We start from the raw sequence: 16,671 nt of genomic DNA, 5'->3' as shown, positions 1-16,671 counted from the left end.
CTTATCCCAACCCATCGATCCTCACAATGACACGATCTAAACTCTCGTTCTAAAACCTTCCTCTTTACTTGATCCATACTCACGGATCTAAAAGTAATCTCTTCACCTGATCCATACTCCTGGATCTACAACTAATCTCTTCACCTGATCCATACTCCCGGATCTAAAACTAATCTTTTCACCTGATCCATACTTCCGGATATAAAACTAACCTCTTGATCTCATTATCCAACTCATCTTTTATCACCCACCAACTATCTCATCTACCCATGTTCTACCCAACATATTTGTAGATATAAAATACATATACAGTTTAACTCATTTTAAAACTATATAAAACATCCATTCTACACTCATCTCGAATAAACAACAATATATAAACACATAGCACGTATTTCATAGCAAATACTTTATATTTATGTGTTAGAAGAGAGTGACTACACACTCATCCAAAACATATACTTAATACATTCAAACAATACTTGTATTAAAATCGTGTTTATGAAAGAGACTATACACTCATTCATAACATAGATGTAATACATTCAACCAATACTTGTATTAAAATTGTGTTTATGAAAGGGACTATACACTCACATGATAAGACGATGATTAGACAACACCTCGTCTCTTAAAATAATATTCTTCGCTGAAACTGAGATGTTTTCTCCAAAACCGCGCTTCACACGGGTAGAGTTTCGGCTCGAAAACTATATTTCTCGGGATCTTCGAGGCTTCGGGACTTGCTTCGGGTGTCGGGATTGATACCGGGGCTTCGGGGGGTAAAACTTGCCAAATAGAAGAAAGTGGAAGGGGGGAGAAATGAAAATTAGCAACCAATAATGGTTGGGTTCGAGTTCTATTTATAGGGTGCTGAACCCTTGATTACGCTGGGCGTAACTCGCAAGTACACGAGGCTTAATGCCTATTTCATGCGTACGTTGGGTGTACCAAGCCCTACGTTGGGCGTAGTTCGGATAAGATAGGACGAGTCACCACTTCAGATATTATCCGAATATATAATCAAATTTATGTATTTTAATTATTTAAAAACTTTAGAAATTCATATCTCCCTCATTCGAGCTCCGTTTTCGACGTTCTTTATATCAACGCGTAGGTGAGACTATGTTCTACAACTTTTGTTTAGACTCTGTCGTCTAATTTTGACTTTATTTTTATTATATTATTTTTAGTAGGCCGGAACAGGAAAACTGCGTTATAAATTCGCAACTTCCTCATACGACGTCCGTTTTCGTCTGTATTTTTACCGTTGCACTACTATTAACGAGATATTCGATTCTCCTTTAGATTGTTTTGGCTGGAAATCACTCGATCTCATATTTGAACTTCGGGCTGCATACTACTAAGCTGAAACTTAAAAAAATCATAACTTCCTCATACAGAGTCAGATTTGGACGTTCTTTTTATGCACGCTCTCGGTTTAACATATTCTACAACTTTCTTTTAGATCGCTAAGGCCAAATACCGCTCTAGCGTAAATTCACTATTTATGTCACGCTGGGTTGTGCCGGTTCTGTCGCGAAACTTCGACAGGTCATAACTTCTTCGTTATAACTCGGATTTCGGCATTCTTTATATCTTTGGAATCCTTGTCGCGACAACTACAAATTAGTTAAGATTATTCATTCTAAATAATCTTCTATCAAAAATTCATTCTTGACGCTTATCGTCTCTAAATTGACTAGCCCTGATCTACGAACGTTACAGTCATGAAATATTAGTAGATTGTGCATAGAGATGGACAAAGCATGGAAATGCGACTAATACTCATGTTTACTTAATGGTGATTAAGTATTAAGGTAACCTAAACTTAAAGATTACTTTATGGATATTGTTACGAGTAATTCTAAGATAATAATATCCTACATTCTACAATCGAAGATGCATGAGATTATTAGTTATGTGTTCTATTGTGTTGTGGTGTTATCAAACGTTGTTTGTAACTCACAGCCATACAAGGAATGTAGGGTATGAGATGATGAGTGGGCGAGATCCTAAAGTCGGTTTGTTCTTCCTAACCTAATAGGAGAAGCGATATCCAAGGGATCCTCGATGATTTGGTGTTGACATCAAATATACTACCGTACTCAAACTAAGTTGATAATGGATCAATAATATAGTATGTTGTTGGTCATCATAAATCTCTACCGAGAAACATAATCTTGAATGTTTAAATGACATACTTCCTTGTCTTATGTTTATATGGATATCATAAATCAAATGAATATTTGATCACTTACTTAGGACTCTTCATACCTATAAGTTATGAGCATATTTATAGTCTTGGATGATGTACACCTTGCTAGGCTAAGAAAGGTAGGACTGTACAGTTGTTATGAGATGTGCAAGTAAAAAACTGCTATAAATATGTCCATGGTCACAACAGGTTGGTGACTTCAATCATTAGCATGGTCCTTTTGGGTTACACAAAATATATGATTTAAGATAATTTGACAAAGAGAAAGATGAAGGGATTAGTTTATTAACACATCAAAATTATGTTGAGTTAATCTAAAACTAATTAAGCTCAAGGGGTTAAATGTTAATATCCATTGTTAGTAATTATCTCTTATTTTAGGGATAATGGTAACTTAGCGAAAAGGAAGGGATATACAACAACCAACCCCTATCTCTTTGGCTTAAATCTTATGTTCTCCAAAGCTCTCTCTCTCTCTCTCTCTCTCTCTCTCTCTCTGTCTTGAACAACTTTAGGAGCCCCTGTCTCAAGGGCTCTCGGTTTTTGCAAGGAACAAATAAAGGAGGTGCTTTGTGTTCAAGTTCCTTGCTCATACTCTTGTGTGCGAATTCATAATAGGAACTCTAGTTTGGGTTCTAGTTTATCCAAACGATACTAAAAAGAAGTTTTAATCAAAGTCTAAAAGTGCATGTATTCTATGTCTTTCTTGTTAAAGTTTTATTACTAAGGTCGCTAGAACAAGATGCTTGCTGAGATATGATGATTCAATTTTGTTTGTCAATTTGCTATTGTTGCTTTGTGCTCAATGAATCATCACAACCCAACATTGCATCATTTTGTGCTGTATGATAACATAGACCTCCTTATCCTTTGTTCATTGGTTCTCCCCAGTAGCCTCCACGTCCTTATTAAGGGTAAAGTTTTCACTACTTTGGACTCCATAGTTCGTTGACCAACTCAGGAGGTCATCTCTTTCAGTGCAGTTATTTGTTTTTAATATTTTAACACCCATGTTTCCAGATACGAGTTGTTTACGTGTTGAATTGGTTAAGTGTTAATTTGGGGTTTTTGGAGTTAGGGCACCACATATTCTAAGGGATCGTGACGTGAACCACGTCAATAAGTAGCAACACGACTTAAGAGATTGTCGGACGTGTAATCGTCACAACCCAAAACTCTAGGTTTCAGGCATTGGGCCCTATTTAGTGGTGCTAACTTTTAAGGTTCCTCCTTTGCATTAGAATCCACCTTCAGTTCATAACCTTAGCCACCCTTGTGCATTCTTGAGAGATTTTAGTGTTTTGAATGATTCTTGGTGAAGAAGAAAGCTAGTGATATTTAGAGAAATCATTTGTAACTAAAGATTCCACCTTCTAGACCCTTCAAAAGCTTGGTAAGTCATAAAAATCTCTGCTTTATTTGATTTCATGCTTAAATCTAGGTGTTAGGTGGGATTTTGGTCCTTTTTGTTCCTTTGGACTTAAAGTTCTTGGAGAATGAGCAACTCCATAACCTTAGAATGGTTTTGAGTGATCTTCTGATATTTTGAAGAAGAAAAAGGGTATGAATGGGTTCCTTTTGAGCCATACACAAGATCTTGACCATTTTATGCCAAATATGAGTTAGGTTTTAATTTTGGGTTTTTTTGCATGATAGATCTGGATAAAGTTGGAAACTTTATCCAATATGTACCTTGTATGATTTAGATCTAAGAGTTGGAACCTCTATTAGAAAGGATTAAGAATTTGATGGGATAAGTGCATCGGACCGAAAATTGCAATGTGACCATTGAGGGGACACGACATGAAGATTGGATGGAGTTCACAACTGTCTTGTCGTGATGTGATCGCGATGCAACTAATATGTGGGTTTGGCGTGTCGACTGTGGACCATTAAATTTTTGAGAAGTTTGACTTTGGATTAGACTTTGAGGGATTAATATAGAATGAGGTTTAAAGTTATCTTGTTATCTAGGTGGTTCGTGAGATCGATTCTTATGAGTTCGTGCGTGTAGTTGTGTTTCGTTAGCTTGTAGTTCAAGCAAGTTATCTAACTATACTATGTATTACAATATATACCTTTATATGATATGATGTAGATGTAATGTAGCATATGATTATGTAGGTAGGCTAGTATAATCCTTTTCTTGATGATTGTTTGGTTGCTTGATTGTATGGTATGTGGATATGTTATGTGGAGGGGTTGATGATGGAATGACACAAGAGCTATGAGCCTAGATTATTCATGGTTGATGATAGACAACATGAGAGTTGTAAGCCTAGATACCCACTATTGATGACTAGATAGGAACTAGATCTATTTGTCACTAGATGTGTCGGTGTAAGAGCCAAGAGACTTGTTTGTATGCGAAGCGGTATGAGAGCCGAGATATTGGTTTGTATACATTTTATATGTATTGTGGTGTGTGGTTTTTTGGGGAAATCGCTAAGATGTATGCTATTAGTTTTTGATTCAATGTTTTCAGGTGGTTCTGTTGATAGGGGAAAATCGCATCTTGATTGCACGAGCATCGCTGAGGATTATATGATTTAGACTTCCGCTGTTTTTACTATTATGATACAACTGATGATTTTAATATATGGTTTGGAAACAAATTGATATTTGATTTTATAAGAAATGGATTTGGATGTTTTACTTATGTTATTGAAAGGAAATTTTGGTTTGAAAATTTGGGACATTATAGATATACTTGTCTACTCTTTCAAAGGGTTCTCATTGTGTAGTAAATTTTTTTACTGTTAGTTTTCCAAATAGCATGCTTGGGTGTAGATCGTGTGTGAAGACCGAATGATTTAATGCGTTCTTCGCGTCTAGATCTCTCAATCCTTTTTCTTCAATCAATCTTTGCCTTCTTAGGGTTTCTAATAGGGTTTTAGTTTCCTTAATGTGACATCTCCAACTTCACGGTCAGAAAAGACCGATTCGTTTATGCTTATTTAAAAATCAGAGTATCCTTTTTGAGAAATAACATTGCAGAATTTGTTCCCAAAAAACATGATAATGATATTATCAAAGCATTTTCGAAGAAATGTATTTTATTTATATTAAAACATTAGGGTGTCATTGTCAATATAGAAACATAAGCATAACGAAATATTACAAGCCTTACAGTAATTAAACTAGTGGCCTAATACTTCTTGAATCTCTCAGTAGAATGTATCTTTAATATCGCTACCTGTGATACAATAAACTGAGTGGTCGGGTTGGGAAACCTGGTGAGTACATAGAGTTCTCAACCCATAATAATATAATTATTATGTTTAATCATCAAACAATTAACCCAATTTCCCATCCCCATTATCTTCTTTATTCTTAAGGATTTGCCCTAAAGATCATCTATTCTGACAGTACTAGTTCAAGGATTCCTCCATGATACATGTCAGTAGGTATTATTCTATAATTATTCCTAAGGATTTTTCCTAAGGAATAGGCATGAAGTCAAGGTTTATCTCCTTTATTGACCTAAAGATCATCTAATAGGCACCAAGTCCATAACTGCTAATGTTTATCTATTAGGCACTAAGTCCATAGCTGTCAAAGTTTATCTCCTTTATTGACCGTATTATTTTAGGGAGTCCACCCACAATACATGGCAATGGATTTTTAGAGTAAATCTGGTGAAAACCTAGTTCAAAAACACCTACAGGTTGTGTCACACCCCAAAACCGGAACGGCGGAAACGTTTTGGGGTGGATGACGTCATGTCAAGTATCACAACATATGCAGTATAGTAATCAAAGTACAACAACCATTGCATTAATAGTAATAATTTTACATGAGTTTACATTGCATAGAAACATCAAAGTAATACAGAAACTAATATAAATGCAACTTGGTTCTAGGTTGGCTTCACAAAAGCTCCTGGGATGTACCTGTCTATTGCTGACCTAAGAATACAAGTTATTTTGAAAGCGAGTATCAGCATTTTTATAAATGCTGGTGAGTTCATAAGTATTTAGTGTCATTTATGTAAATAAACATTTAATTCAAAATAACTTTAAGATAAGTAGTAGTTTAGAATCTACAATGTATTAGTGTCCTTTCCAGAAAATCCTATATTTTCTAAATAAAAGCAGTCTTCTACCAAGACTCGACGGAGTTATGTTTTTAAAGAGTAAATTTCCTTGAAATACTATCATTACCAAAATACGGTATTTGATTTTAAAGAAAGTAGGAGTATATCACGAGTAAAAACATTAGGGAAAATAGCATATGCCTCAGCAGAGAAATACTGCTGACTAAGGCAAAAGAGATCATAGACTCCAGGAGAGTATCAAATGAATAATACGCCTGGCTCAGTCTAACAAAAGGGAACATAGACCCCAGACGGTATCAAATGTACGATACGGCTAGCAAGGTCTAAAACAAAGAAGCACAGACCCTAGACAATATCAAATGAAAGATACAACTAGCAAGGTCTAAAACAGTGAAACACAGACCCCAGACAATATCAAATGAACGATACATCTAGCAAGGTCTAAAACAAAGAAGCACAGACCCCAGATAGTATCAAATGAAAGATACAGCTAGCAAGGTCTAAAAACAAAAGGGGAAATCCTAAGTGGGTTGTTTCAAGAATATAGTGTTAAATTCTAGTTACCTTAAGGCCATGAATTATAAGGTAAACATGGAGATACTCGTAACCATATTGATTGACACTAGAGTACTTGACGCCCTGCAAGCGTCGGAATAAATATGACATTTGTCACCCCTTGGCTTGGTAGGCCGTGGATTGTAGCTAGCAGTCAGGGTGCGGGAGTGTCAGTCCCGTATAGATCTATACACACAATGCCCGCTCTCCCTACAGGAGACTCTGGTTACCAACTCGACGTGGGGAGATCTGTGTCTTGGAGATGCATCTCGTATTCTGAGTACTAATAGAGGCGCTGGAGAAATGATAAGGACTCGCGTATGAACTGACTCCTGTGGAATTCTTGTACTAGAAAGAATGAATAGAGCTTCCTAACTATTCCTATAATAGTTACTAGTGTCTCTAATCTATGAGCGACGAGTGGGAGGATGCCCTTGCTACCCAAGGGAAATGAACTGATCGATGTAACCTTTATATCTATACATGTATACATGATATATAATTAATGATTAAACGACCTTCGGATGGATATCCGATCCCACCAGACCACATCTAAACGAGGAAAAGGAAATAGGGAGAACTAGCCTTCCTAAGTCCTTTAAACATTATTTATATAACTATACGAGTACAGGCATGCATTTAACTATGTAGAAGCATTTAACGAAGTAGTAGCATTTAACGAAATAGTTGTATCTAACGAAGCAGAAGCGCTTAACGAAGTAGAAGCATTTAACGAAGTAGTAGCATTAACGAAGTAGTAGCATTAACGAAGTAGAAGCATTTAACGAAGTAGAAGTATAGAAGCATAGAAGAAAACTTTGACGAAAAGTTTGGAAACCTTTACACTTAAGAAAATTTGACTTGTTATCCTTTTGTAAAATAAGCTTGAAGATCTTTGGAAATCCTTTGAGAACCTTTCATAAACAAGTTTGAATGAAATTTTGATAAAACAATATAAGTAAAGAAAACCTTTGTTTAAAATACTGTTGTATCTGGTTTTGAAGTAAAACATACAGCGCAAGAGACAATTTGAGAAATGGTGTACATAAGTAAAAACGTTTTGGAAAACCCTTTATAGTGTCATACTTGGTAAAACAACTGATAGTGTAATAAATCCTTGTGCATGCGGGTTATCAATCACATATGATTGATATGATAACTAGCATGTTTTAACTTGTATTCCCCCCCCCCCCATAAAAGCATGTAAAAACATTTAAAAGGTTAATTCAGGGGTATGAACTCACCTGTTGTAAGTGGATCGGGTGAAGGTGTCAGTTGGGTGCTCGGTGTCAAATAAAGACTTGAGCACAATTAGTGACCTATTAACATATGATGAAATATGTTTACATACAATTAGTAAATATAATACTAATTAAACACGTATACGCATCCTAATGTGCGGAAAACACTTTGGTCAAGTGCTGGGAGTGTCCTGGGTAACATCTAAGGGAGTGTATGGCCTAAATAGAGAGTTTACCTTTCAAGAGTAAACTCTTTATAGAGTTTACGGCCCTGAGACCAACTCCCCATGAGTTTACGGCCGTAAACTCATGGTGGGGGTGTTCTAGGATGCTAAATGGTCTTATCTCACTCATAGAATTAGGCTAGGTCCAAATATAAGGCATATGGATGGATTTAAGGCAACAAATGGACCATTTAAGGAGTTTACGACCCTAAACAAGGAGTTTACGTCCCTAAGCTCCTATATGCTCATTCCTTTTGTGTTTTGAGGTCTTAAATGGTAGGAAATAAAGTTCTATGCATTTTTCCAAGTCAAATGAAGAAGTTAGGGCATCATTTGGGCACTCTTTGGGAGTTTACGGCCCATGGACCAATCCTAGGGGGTTTACGGCTGTAAAATCCTAATTCCAATGATTCCTTAATGTTTAAAGCCCCTACTTCAATTGTGGTTAATTCTAGACATTTTTCCAGGCCATAGGGGGTGTTTGAGGGCATTTCTAACACCTTAAAGGGTGTTCACGGCCTATGAAGAGGGGTTTACGGTCCAAGAGTGTGCTTGGGCTGTAAACTCAAGTTTAATCTTCATATGGTAAGGTTTTGGTGTTCTAAGCTCGAAGGTGTAGGTCCACAAGTCATATCTAAGCCCTAGGGGTAATTTAGAGGGGTTTTGGGGCTTAAAAACCCCACTTAAGGGTGTTCACGGTCCAAGAGTGTTCTTGGGCCGTAAACACATAAATTTGCCCCTGTTTGATGTCTTAAACATGAATTTGCATGTTAACTAAGCTACACAACAAGTTAGGATAGATTACTTACTAGTTTGGGGCTCGAAACGGGCGTTTTTGGCTCGAAAACAAGTTGTAGAGAGAGAGTGTAGAGAGAGGGTGGAAAGGTTTCTATGGAGTCCACTCACCCTTATATAGGGGTTTGAGTTGGGGCTCAGTGGAAATCTACCCAATACTGACGTTAAACGGGGCTTTTGGTCGCACCCGATTAAATGGTCGTATTTTGACTTGGTTGAAACTAAAACTTTTCAAGGGATTAATGAGGGTGTTTCTAATTTGTTTCAACCCTTACTAAGTCATTATAAAAGTCCCAAATTAATTAACCAATCCAAAGGTTAACAGACAGTTTAATAAAGCGAGGCTTATTAACGGAACGAGGGGTTAAAAATGACGGAATAAATTTCGGGTTGTCACAGGTTGCGAGCCTGCTAGCGTTCCACCGGACTGTCTAGAATTATAGTGCATGAGATTTATGAGAGAAAGGAACTTGAAGAAGGAGCAAGGATCCACCAAGAGCTTGTAGATCCAGAAGAGTAGCACCATTTCTGACTTATTTGAGCCGTAGAGTCGCCGAAGCAGCAGTAGACAGAGGTTTTTCACCAAGTTTATCAGCATTCATTCATACGAGGTGAGTTACCTTCCAGTAACGGTGGGTCTATAGCCACAATGTCGGCCCACCAGTAGGAGTTTTATGTCAGATGATTGTCTTTGTGATATTCATCTAGGTTTGCTACTACCTGATATGTTATATGTTGGCATGATATGTTATATGTGATAGTGGTAGTAGGAGGGGAATAGTCCCCAAGTTCGGTTGTTAGGACCGAAGGGTAGTTCGGACACCCCAGATATGTCTGATAGTATGTTTATGTTATATGCGATAGTAGCAGTAGGGGGTGGAATAGTCCTCGAGGTTCGGTTGTTAGGACCGATGGGTAGGCCAACACCCCAAAATGGCTTGATATGGGTAGGTCGGCACCCTAGAATGGCCGTACCGGGTAGGTCGGGCACCCCAGAATTACCCGACAAAATGTAGGCTATGTGATTGTATGGTATGTGGTACGATGGGGGAACTTACTAAGCTTCGTGCTTATAGTTTTCAGTTTTGTTTCAGGTACCTCTTCAGCGAAGGGGAAGGAGCCGGCGCGGTAGCTGCACATCATACACACGCATTGGATTTCCGCACTATGAGATTCTTGGGATTATACTCTGACATTGTTACTAATTTTATGATACGATTTCAGACATGAGATTATGGTTTTTACGAAATGATATGACTTGATGATGTTTTCTTATAAATGATTTCTAAAATGATTAATTAAAAAAGAAATTTTTGGACTCGAAATTTGGGATGTTACAAGAATAGTATATGGTTGTCATCTATACTCTGCTAGATGACTGATATATGTTGGGCATTGTCTCTTGCCATATCTTCGGTATGGTCTCTCACAACTATTATGTCTCTAGGATTGTTTCTCACCATTATTTTATCTTTGGTATGGTTTCTAACCATTATTCCATCTCTTAGTATGATTTCTCATCATTATCTCTTTTCATATAGTCTCTGCTATCATCTCATTTCTCTTATCTCTTTCTACCCATCCTACCTAATATATTTATAGGTATAAAAATACGTATACATTTTAAATCAAGTAAAACATGTATAAATCGTTCATCTAGCATAGATATCAAGAACACAGATAATAAGCACATATATCATGTATTAATATTAAATACTTCATATCTGTGTGTAAGATGAAAGTAACTATGCACTCATTTGTTAAAGTGACGACTCAAAATTTGGATAGCGCTTCGCTTCTAGAAATTGTACTTTCCTTCGACTTAACCTAGTGTTATTATTACTGAGTCATAGTCTAATATTTCTTGCGACTAATTATTACTCTAGATTTATCATTAATTTAAAATCTACTTCAAGATCTATCAAGTAAGGATCAACCAGGCATGACAGTTGGGATGCAGGATCATTTCGGCCGTATAGCCTTTCTGAAATCCAACAACCAAGCCAACATGACCATTCTTGACACCTCTCCCGTAAGTAAATCAATCAGTATAACGACTTGGAATCACTAATAAATCTTCTTTATAGGTTCATAATAACGATAATGAACTTAAACATAAGTTATACTTAAAGTACGGTAAGCATAACTTAACTTACATGTGGTTTAGCGAGAAACTGGACTCTGCGCGGGCATAACTTCTAAACCGAAAGCTCTATTTCTTGGGGCTTTCTAGCGTTCCGGAGCTTCGCTACTAACACCTAGGAAGTGCTATAGAAAGGCATTAAGGCCTTGAGGGGTTTGGGAGAGAATAGAATGGAAAGGTGTGATGAAATGAGTGAAATTCGACTCTATTTATAGGTTGCCTATGAGCCTATCACGTCGTGATACATGCCTCTTACTTCGTGAGCATGTGTAGCCACCAAGGCTTCGCCTCTGGTGCTGACACGTGGCACCGGACGCAGGTAAAACTGCAGATCTTCAAAAATTCATAACTTTCGCATACGAGCTCCGTTTTTGACGTTATTTATATCCACACGTAGGTATTTCCGAGTACTACAACTTTCCCTTTAACGCCATTGGCTAATTCTCCACCCATCCTAAATTTAATAGTCTGAGAAGATTACACTGTTAATGACCGTGTAAAATTCATAACTTCTGCATACGGATTCCGTTTTCGACTGTCTTTTTATCGTTGAGCTCCTATTAATGAAATCTTCAATTCTCACTTAGATCATTTTGGCTAAAAATTGTCCGATCTAAAATTCGATTTTTGAGTTGTATACTGCTACGCTGAAACTTCAAAAAATCATAACTTCCTCTATTAAAGTCAGATTTGGACATTCTCTATATGCACGCTCTTGGTTTACCGAATTATACGAATTTCATTTAGATTACTAAGGCTAAAAAAGTAATTTATCAAACATTTACTTTTTACGATATGGAGAGTCGTGCCAGTTTATTCGTGAAACTTCAACGAGTCATAACTTCTTCGTTATAAGTCGGATTTCAACGTTCTTTATCTGTACGAAATCTTTGTGATATATACTATAACTTTGGTTAAGATTATTTATCCTAAATAATATTCTACCAAAAAGTCATTTTTAACGCATATTATCTCTAAATTGACTAGCCAGAATCTGCGGGCGTTACACTTAAATCACAAATAATCGCAACCTCCTTTCAAATTCTGACATAATGGTCATTTAAATATGTTGCCAAAATATAGTCGCCATGTCGTGACAAATAGCTCCCCACGTCGTGGGGGACACTTTATATACGTGTGAACCACGCCTTCCATGCAGATCATCTGGGGAACCTTCTAATATTGACACGTCACCCCATCGTGGCCAAGGTATGACCACGACATGGTATCAACTTTTTGCTCGATTTCTTCTCCTTGATGAGTGCTTCCAATTTCCAAGTCTCCAACTTATTCAATTTGCTCATTTTCTTTTGAGAATGCTTTTTTTGCTACAAAATAGAAATATAAATGAAATAAGTATCTAATAATTAACTAAAATGTAGCTACATGTACTTAAATATTGCATAAATATATGACTAAATATAGTAATGTCATGTATACACCAGAACCTATGTCGAGTTTTAAGGACCGCATGTGTGCTTTGCAGCGTGGTCATCCATATTTTTTCTTTTGCCATAGTTTTTGTGTTTTGGTAAGTGGGTACCGAGTGACGGTGTGCAACTTAGCAATTGCATGGAAAGCTTTTGGCACCTCAACATTGCTTTGGGACCAAGTGTGCCATGACTCGGTCTGACCCTTGCTTTCATGTTAGTTATGGTTGTCCGGGCATCGCTACACGTTTCATCCATATGGTGAGATTATTTGTGATGAGGTGAGGGTCTTTATACTAACCCATGCTTACTAGTCATCAAAACAGTAGAAAAAGAGTCCTTGCAAAAAAAAATTGAGATTTCAAGGGTAAGCATCCTGGACTTTTTTATGTATTCATCAACCATACGAGTACGAAAGACTTTGCAAAGATACTCTTTTCTACATTTTTTACATTCTCTGAGTGCATTTGTGTCTTAAATTCTTGAATGAAATCAACCAAAATATCAATGAATCAATGATATACATACATCTCTCATTGTCAACATGCTATCTCTCATTGTCAACATGCTGACACCGCCACCACAAAGCCGAGGTATCCTTCACGTTTCTCGCATTCGTCATGATTTTGGTCTCATCATCCATGATACTCACCCTGTCAAAGTTTGATCCACTCCAATGAAAAATCATAGACCGCTCTAGGCTCTAGCTTCCCGCTTTGCCACAAACATTTTGTGTTGCCTACTCCAACAACTCTTGCATGCTTGCATATAACGCGATCAAATTGTATGGTATCCACACATGCTTTCAAGAAAGAAGCTCCTTAATCCCTATCCACTTGAGTCTTGACCACAACTTTGCCACCTATAGAAAAGCAACTATTGCAATAATGGATCTCTCAACGTAGATACCTTCCAAGCATGTTGATGGCACTCCTCACATATCTCATAAATCTCACTCGGATTCCAATCCGTCCAAGTGTTTGTGCATCCTCGATTTGTGCCTTCCATGCATCTATCAAAGTTTCTAATTATGTAACAATTATGAGAACTTTTTGTTATTCATATATGTACATGAGGATTCTAGGAGAACAAAAACGAAAAGACAAATTATTCAATGGAAATGAAACTAGAGGGGTCTTTTCTAGAAGGCGACCATTCCATATCATTCTAAAAGCATACACATAATATTCTAGATTCATCGGGTTCTTCGTTTAAAATATGTGGGATGTTACAATTCGTAATCTCAACAATCACGATATAAGAATCACTTCAAAAAAGCAAAGAATACACAACTTTCCCTGCAATGAAGTTGTATTATCAACTATATATACAAACATAGACGTTTTTCTCATGATTAGATTCATTACACAACGATATAGACAAACTCACATGTCGTTCTACACCTTCTTGTGTTTCTTGATCCAAAACTAGTTAGTAACAACCTCCTTTTCTCCAACCCATGAATCGATTTCCTTTCACACGGCATACATCCTCTTGTATTTCTCATTGTAAATCTCAGGATCCGAAGCCATAGACATCATCGAAAAAGAATGTGAATTCGTCTCCGCCCTCCTTATGTTTCTCAACTTCTTCTCCTCCATTCTATGCCTCACAACACAATAACACATCGACCCAATTGTAGCAAGCATAATCGTTGCACCAATCACAGTTGCATAAATGGCTAGCCACCTCTCATGAGCTCCCACAACCACATAAGTAAGCGAAATAAAAGAAATCGATATGAACAAACAAGCCAACCACATAAGCTTGTTAATCACAAACATAAGTTGTCTCTTTGCCTTCTCTTCTATCACCACAATCGATGTCTGAACCACAACCACAGCCAATGATATAAAAAGCGCCAAACTATCAAACAAAAAGAACATTATAAAAGCAGCACTTTTCGCTATATTTGCCTGCCCAAGAGAAAACCCTTCTGTTTTCTCCTCCGCATACTGCCCGGGAACAGTGAAAATGGCGGCAAAAGCCACGGTGGCTATCAGAACAGCCACCACAGTGGCGGAGTTTATTGCGTTGTTGAGTCCACTTATATGAAGCTTCTTCACCTTCTTTGCAATCTTCCGAACCCTAAATCCAGTTTGTCTGGTCTGCCGGATTTGTGACTGGACGTCATGTTTAATGTCACTCACCGTCTGTTTCAGTTGCTTGGCGGCGTTCGGCGGCTTTCCGAAGTCTTTAGAGTGAGCGCCACCTGCTTCACGTAAAACATTCACCATTTCTGAAACTTTCGAGTTTTCTGCTATGTCTAATGGCGTCTCTCCCGCTTTGTTGACTGCGTTTACATTGATTTCCTCAAACGACAGCAGGGATTTCACAATCTGTTAAAAGGGTATTACAATTTGCATTTACATGTCTGTTTTTTACTAAAATTATACGAGTTTGAGTGAAGGAGAAGGTCAAAAATTAACCTTAGTACGACACTTTTTGGTGGCGATATGAAGAGCGGTGTTCCCTTTGTTATCTTCTAAACTCAAAACAGTAGGATCGGGTTTGATTAACTCAACCACCATGTCCATGTTTTGACCTTTCACAGCCATGTGAAGAGCAGTTTGACCTTTCTTATCGATTCTGAAACTGATGCTTGGATCTTTTGTCAATACAGATTTCGCAACTTCCAAATGACCCATTCTTGCTACAGTATGAAGCACTGTTTTCCCATTGTTTCTGGCTATTTTCGCAAGATTTGAATCAGCGTCAAGAAGCAAGTTGACTACATCTGTGTGTCCTTGAGCAGCTGCTGTGTGTAAAGCAGTTGAATTCGCTGAATCCGTCGTCATCACTAAATTCGGGAAAGAACTCAAGAGCTCCCTCAACACTTCTGCAAAAGATCACAGAAACCGAAAAAGTTCGAATCTTTAATCTTGAATCTTAGAATCTTGATTTGATTATATGAATTCGAGAACAAAAATGGAAGAAGGGTATTGGGGTAATTCGTATATACCTAAATGTCCTTGCTTTGCGGCGATATGAAAGGGATCGTAGCCATTGTTGGCGGCGATTGATGCAGTTTGAAGATCGAGGTGTTTCAGAAACTGTGCTACGATATGTGAGTGTCCATTTTCTGCAGCAACATAAAGAGGAGTTTCTCCTTCTTGATTTTGTTTCGATAATCCATCGAGGCCAACACTCTGAACGATTTCGATGATTTTTGATAGATTACCTCCTCTAGAAGCGAGATGAAGCATAGAATCCCCACGTTTTCCTGGTGAATCTTTAGGTTTCTTTCTGTCAACACCGAAGCTCATCTGTCTTCCCATGGCTATTCGAAAGCTCTTTTGTTTCTCCATAGCAGAAACACGAAAACTCTGCTGTTTTTCCATCTTTCCCATTCGAAAACTAATCTGTTTCTCCATGACCCAGAACCAAAAGATGAATCTTTTTGATGAATTAGTAATCAAGAAACATGAATAACATTAGATTTCCATATTCGAATCTGTGGAAAGACTAGATTCTTGATGGAAAGTTGAAAAAGGAGTCAAGAGACTTGAAGTGGAAAAGGGGGAAAGTTTGATGAATTTAAAGATTAGATTGAATGAATCCAGAGAGATTGCTTTTCGAATTAGGCAGATGAAGAAGGAAAAAGAGAAATAGCCGCCATGAGAGGTAACATCGATGGATGATGGATGGTGAAGATGGAGCCCAATTCGAATATTATTAATTGGTTTTTGGGACCTACAAAAGCTATTATTCCATAAAACAAACAAAAACTGATTATAATTTGGACAAAAGTTGTTCTAATAATCATAGAGAGAACAAACAAAATGGTGGAGGATGGCCTGCATTGATAGAGATGAACAACAAAGAATAAATAGTAAATAAAAACTATATTAAATATCAACAATCACTTAAATTTGATGTGTATGTTTATTTGTTTTTTTTAGATCGTATTATTAAATATCAACAATCACTCTCTTTAAAGCTTATATTTGATGTGTTATAAACTTAGTTTATTTATTTTTTGATCCTTAGATCCTAATGCTTATAGAA

At 37.2% G+C, this 16,671-nt stretch overlaps 1 protein-coding gene across 1 annotated transcript; it reads right to left on the bottom strand.

Moving 5' to 3' along the window:
* Nucleotides 1-13,850: 13,850 nt before the first annotated feature.
* LOC111899369 (ankyrin repeat-containing protein At5g02620) lies at nt 13,851-16,277 on the bottom strand. The gene is made up of 3 exons (XM_023895210.3): nt 15,626-16,277; nt 15,093-15,502; nt 13,851-15,002 (listed from the first exon to the last, which is right to left on the bottom strand). The coding sequence occupies exons 1-3, from the start codon at nt 16,035-16,037 to the stop codon at nt 14,139-14,141; spliced, it is 1,686 nt and encodes a 561-aa protein (XP_023750978.1). The 5' UTR covers nt 16,038-16,277; the 3' UTR covers nt 13,851-14,138.
* Nucleotides 16,278-16,671: the final 394 nt, after the last annotated feature.

Source organism: Lactuca sativa, chromosome 1 (assembly GCF_002870075.4).
Source record: "Lactuca sativa cultivar Salinas chromosome 1, Lsat_Salinas_v11, whole genome shotgun sequence".
Taxonomy (NCBI): Eukaryota; Viridiplantae; Streptophyta; class Magnoliopsida; order Asterales; family Asteraceae; genus Lactuca; species Lactuca sativa.
The sequence above is the reverse complement of the archived record's forward strand: the minus strand, read 5'-3'. Positions and strand labels throughout refer to the sequence as shown.

Coding starts and splice junctions, on each gene's coding strand:
- LOC111899369 (XM_023895210.3), bottom strand. CDS start 16,037: ATGGAGAAACAGATTAGTTTTCGAATGGGAAAGATGGAAAAACAGCAG. Junction 15,503..15,625: donor CGCAAAGCAAGGACATTTAG/GTATATACGAAT, acceptor GATCTTTTGCAG/AAGTGTTGAGGGAGCTCTTG. Junction 15,003..15,092: donor CCAAAAAGTGTCGTACTAAG/GTTAATTTTTGA, acceptor CCCTTTTAACAG/ATTGTGAAATCCCTGCTGTC.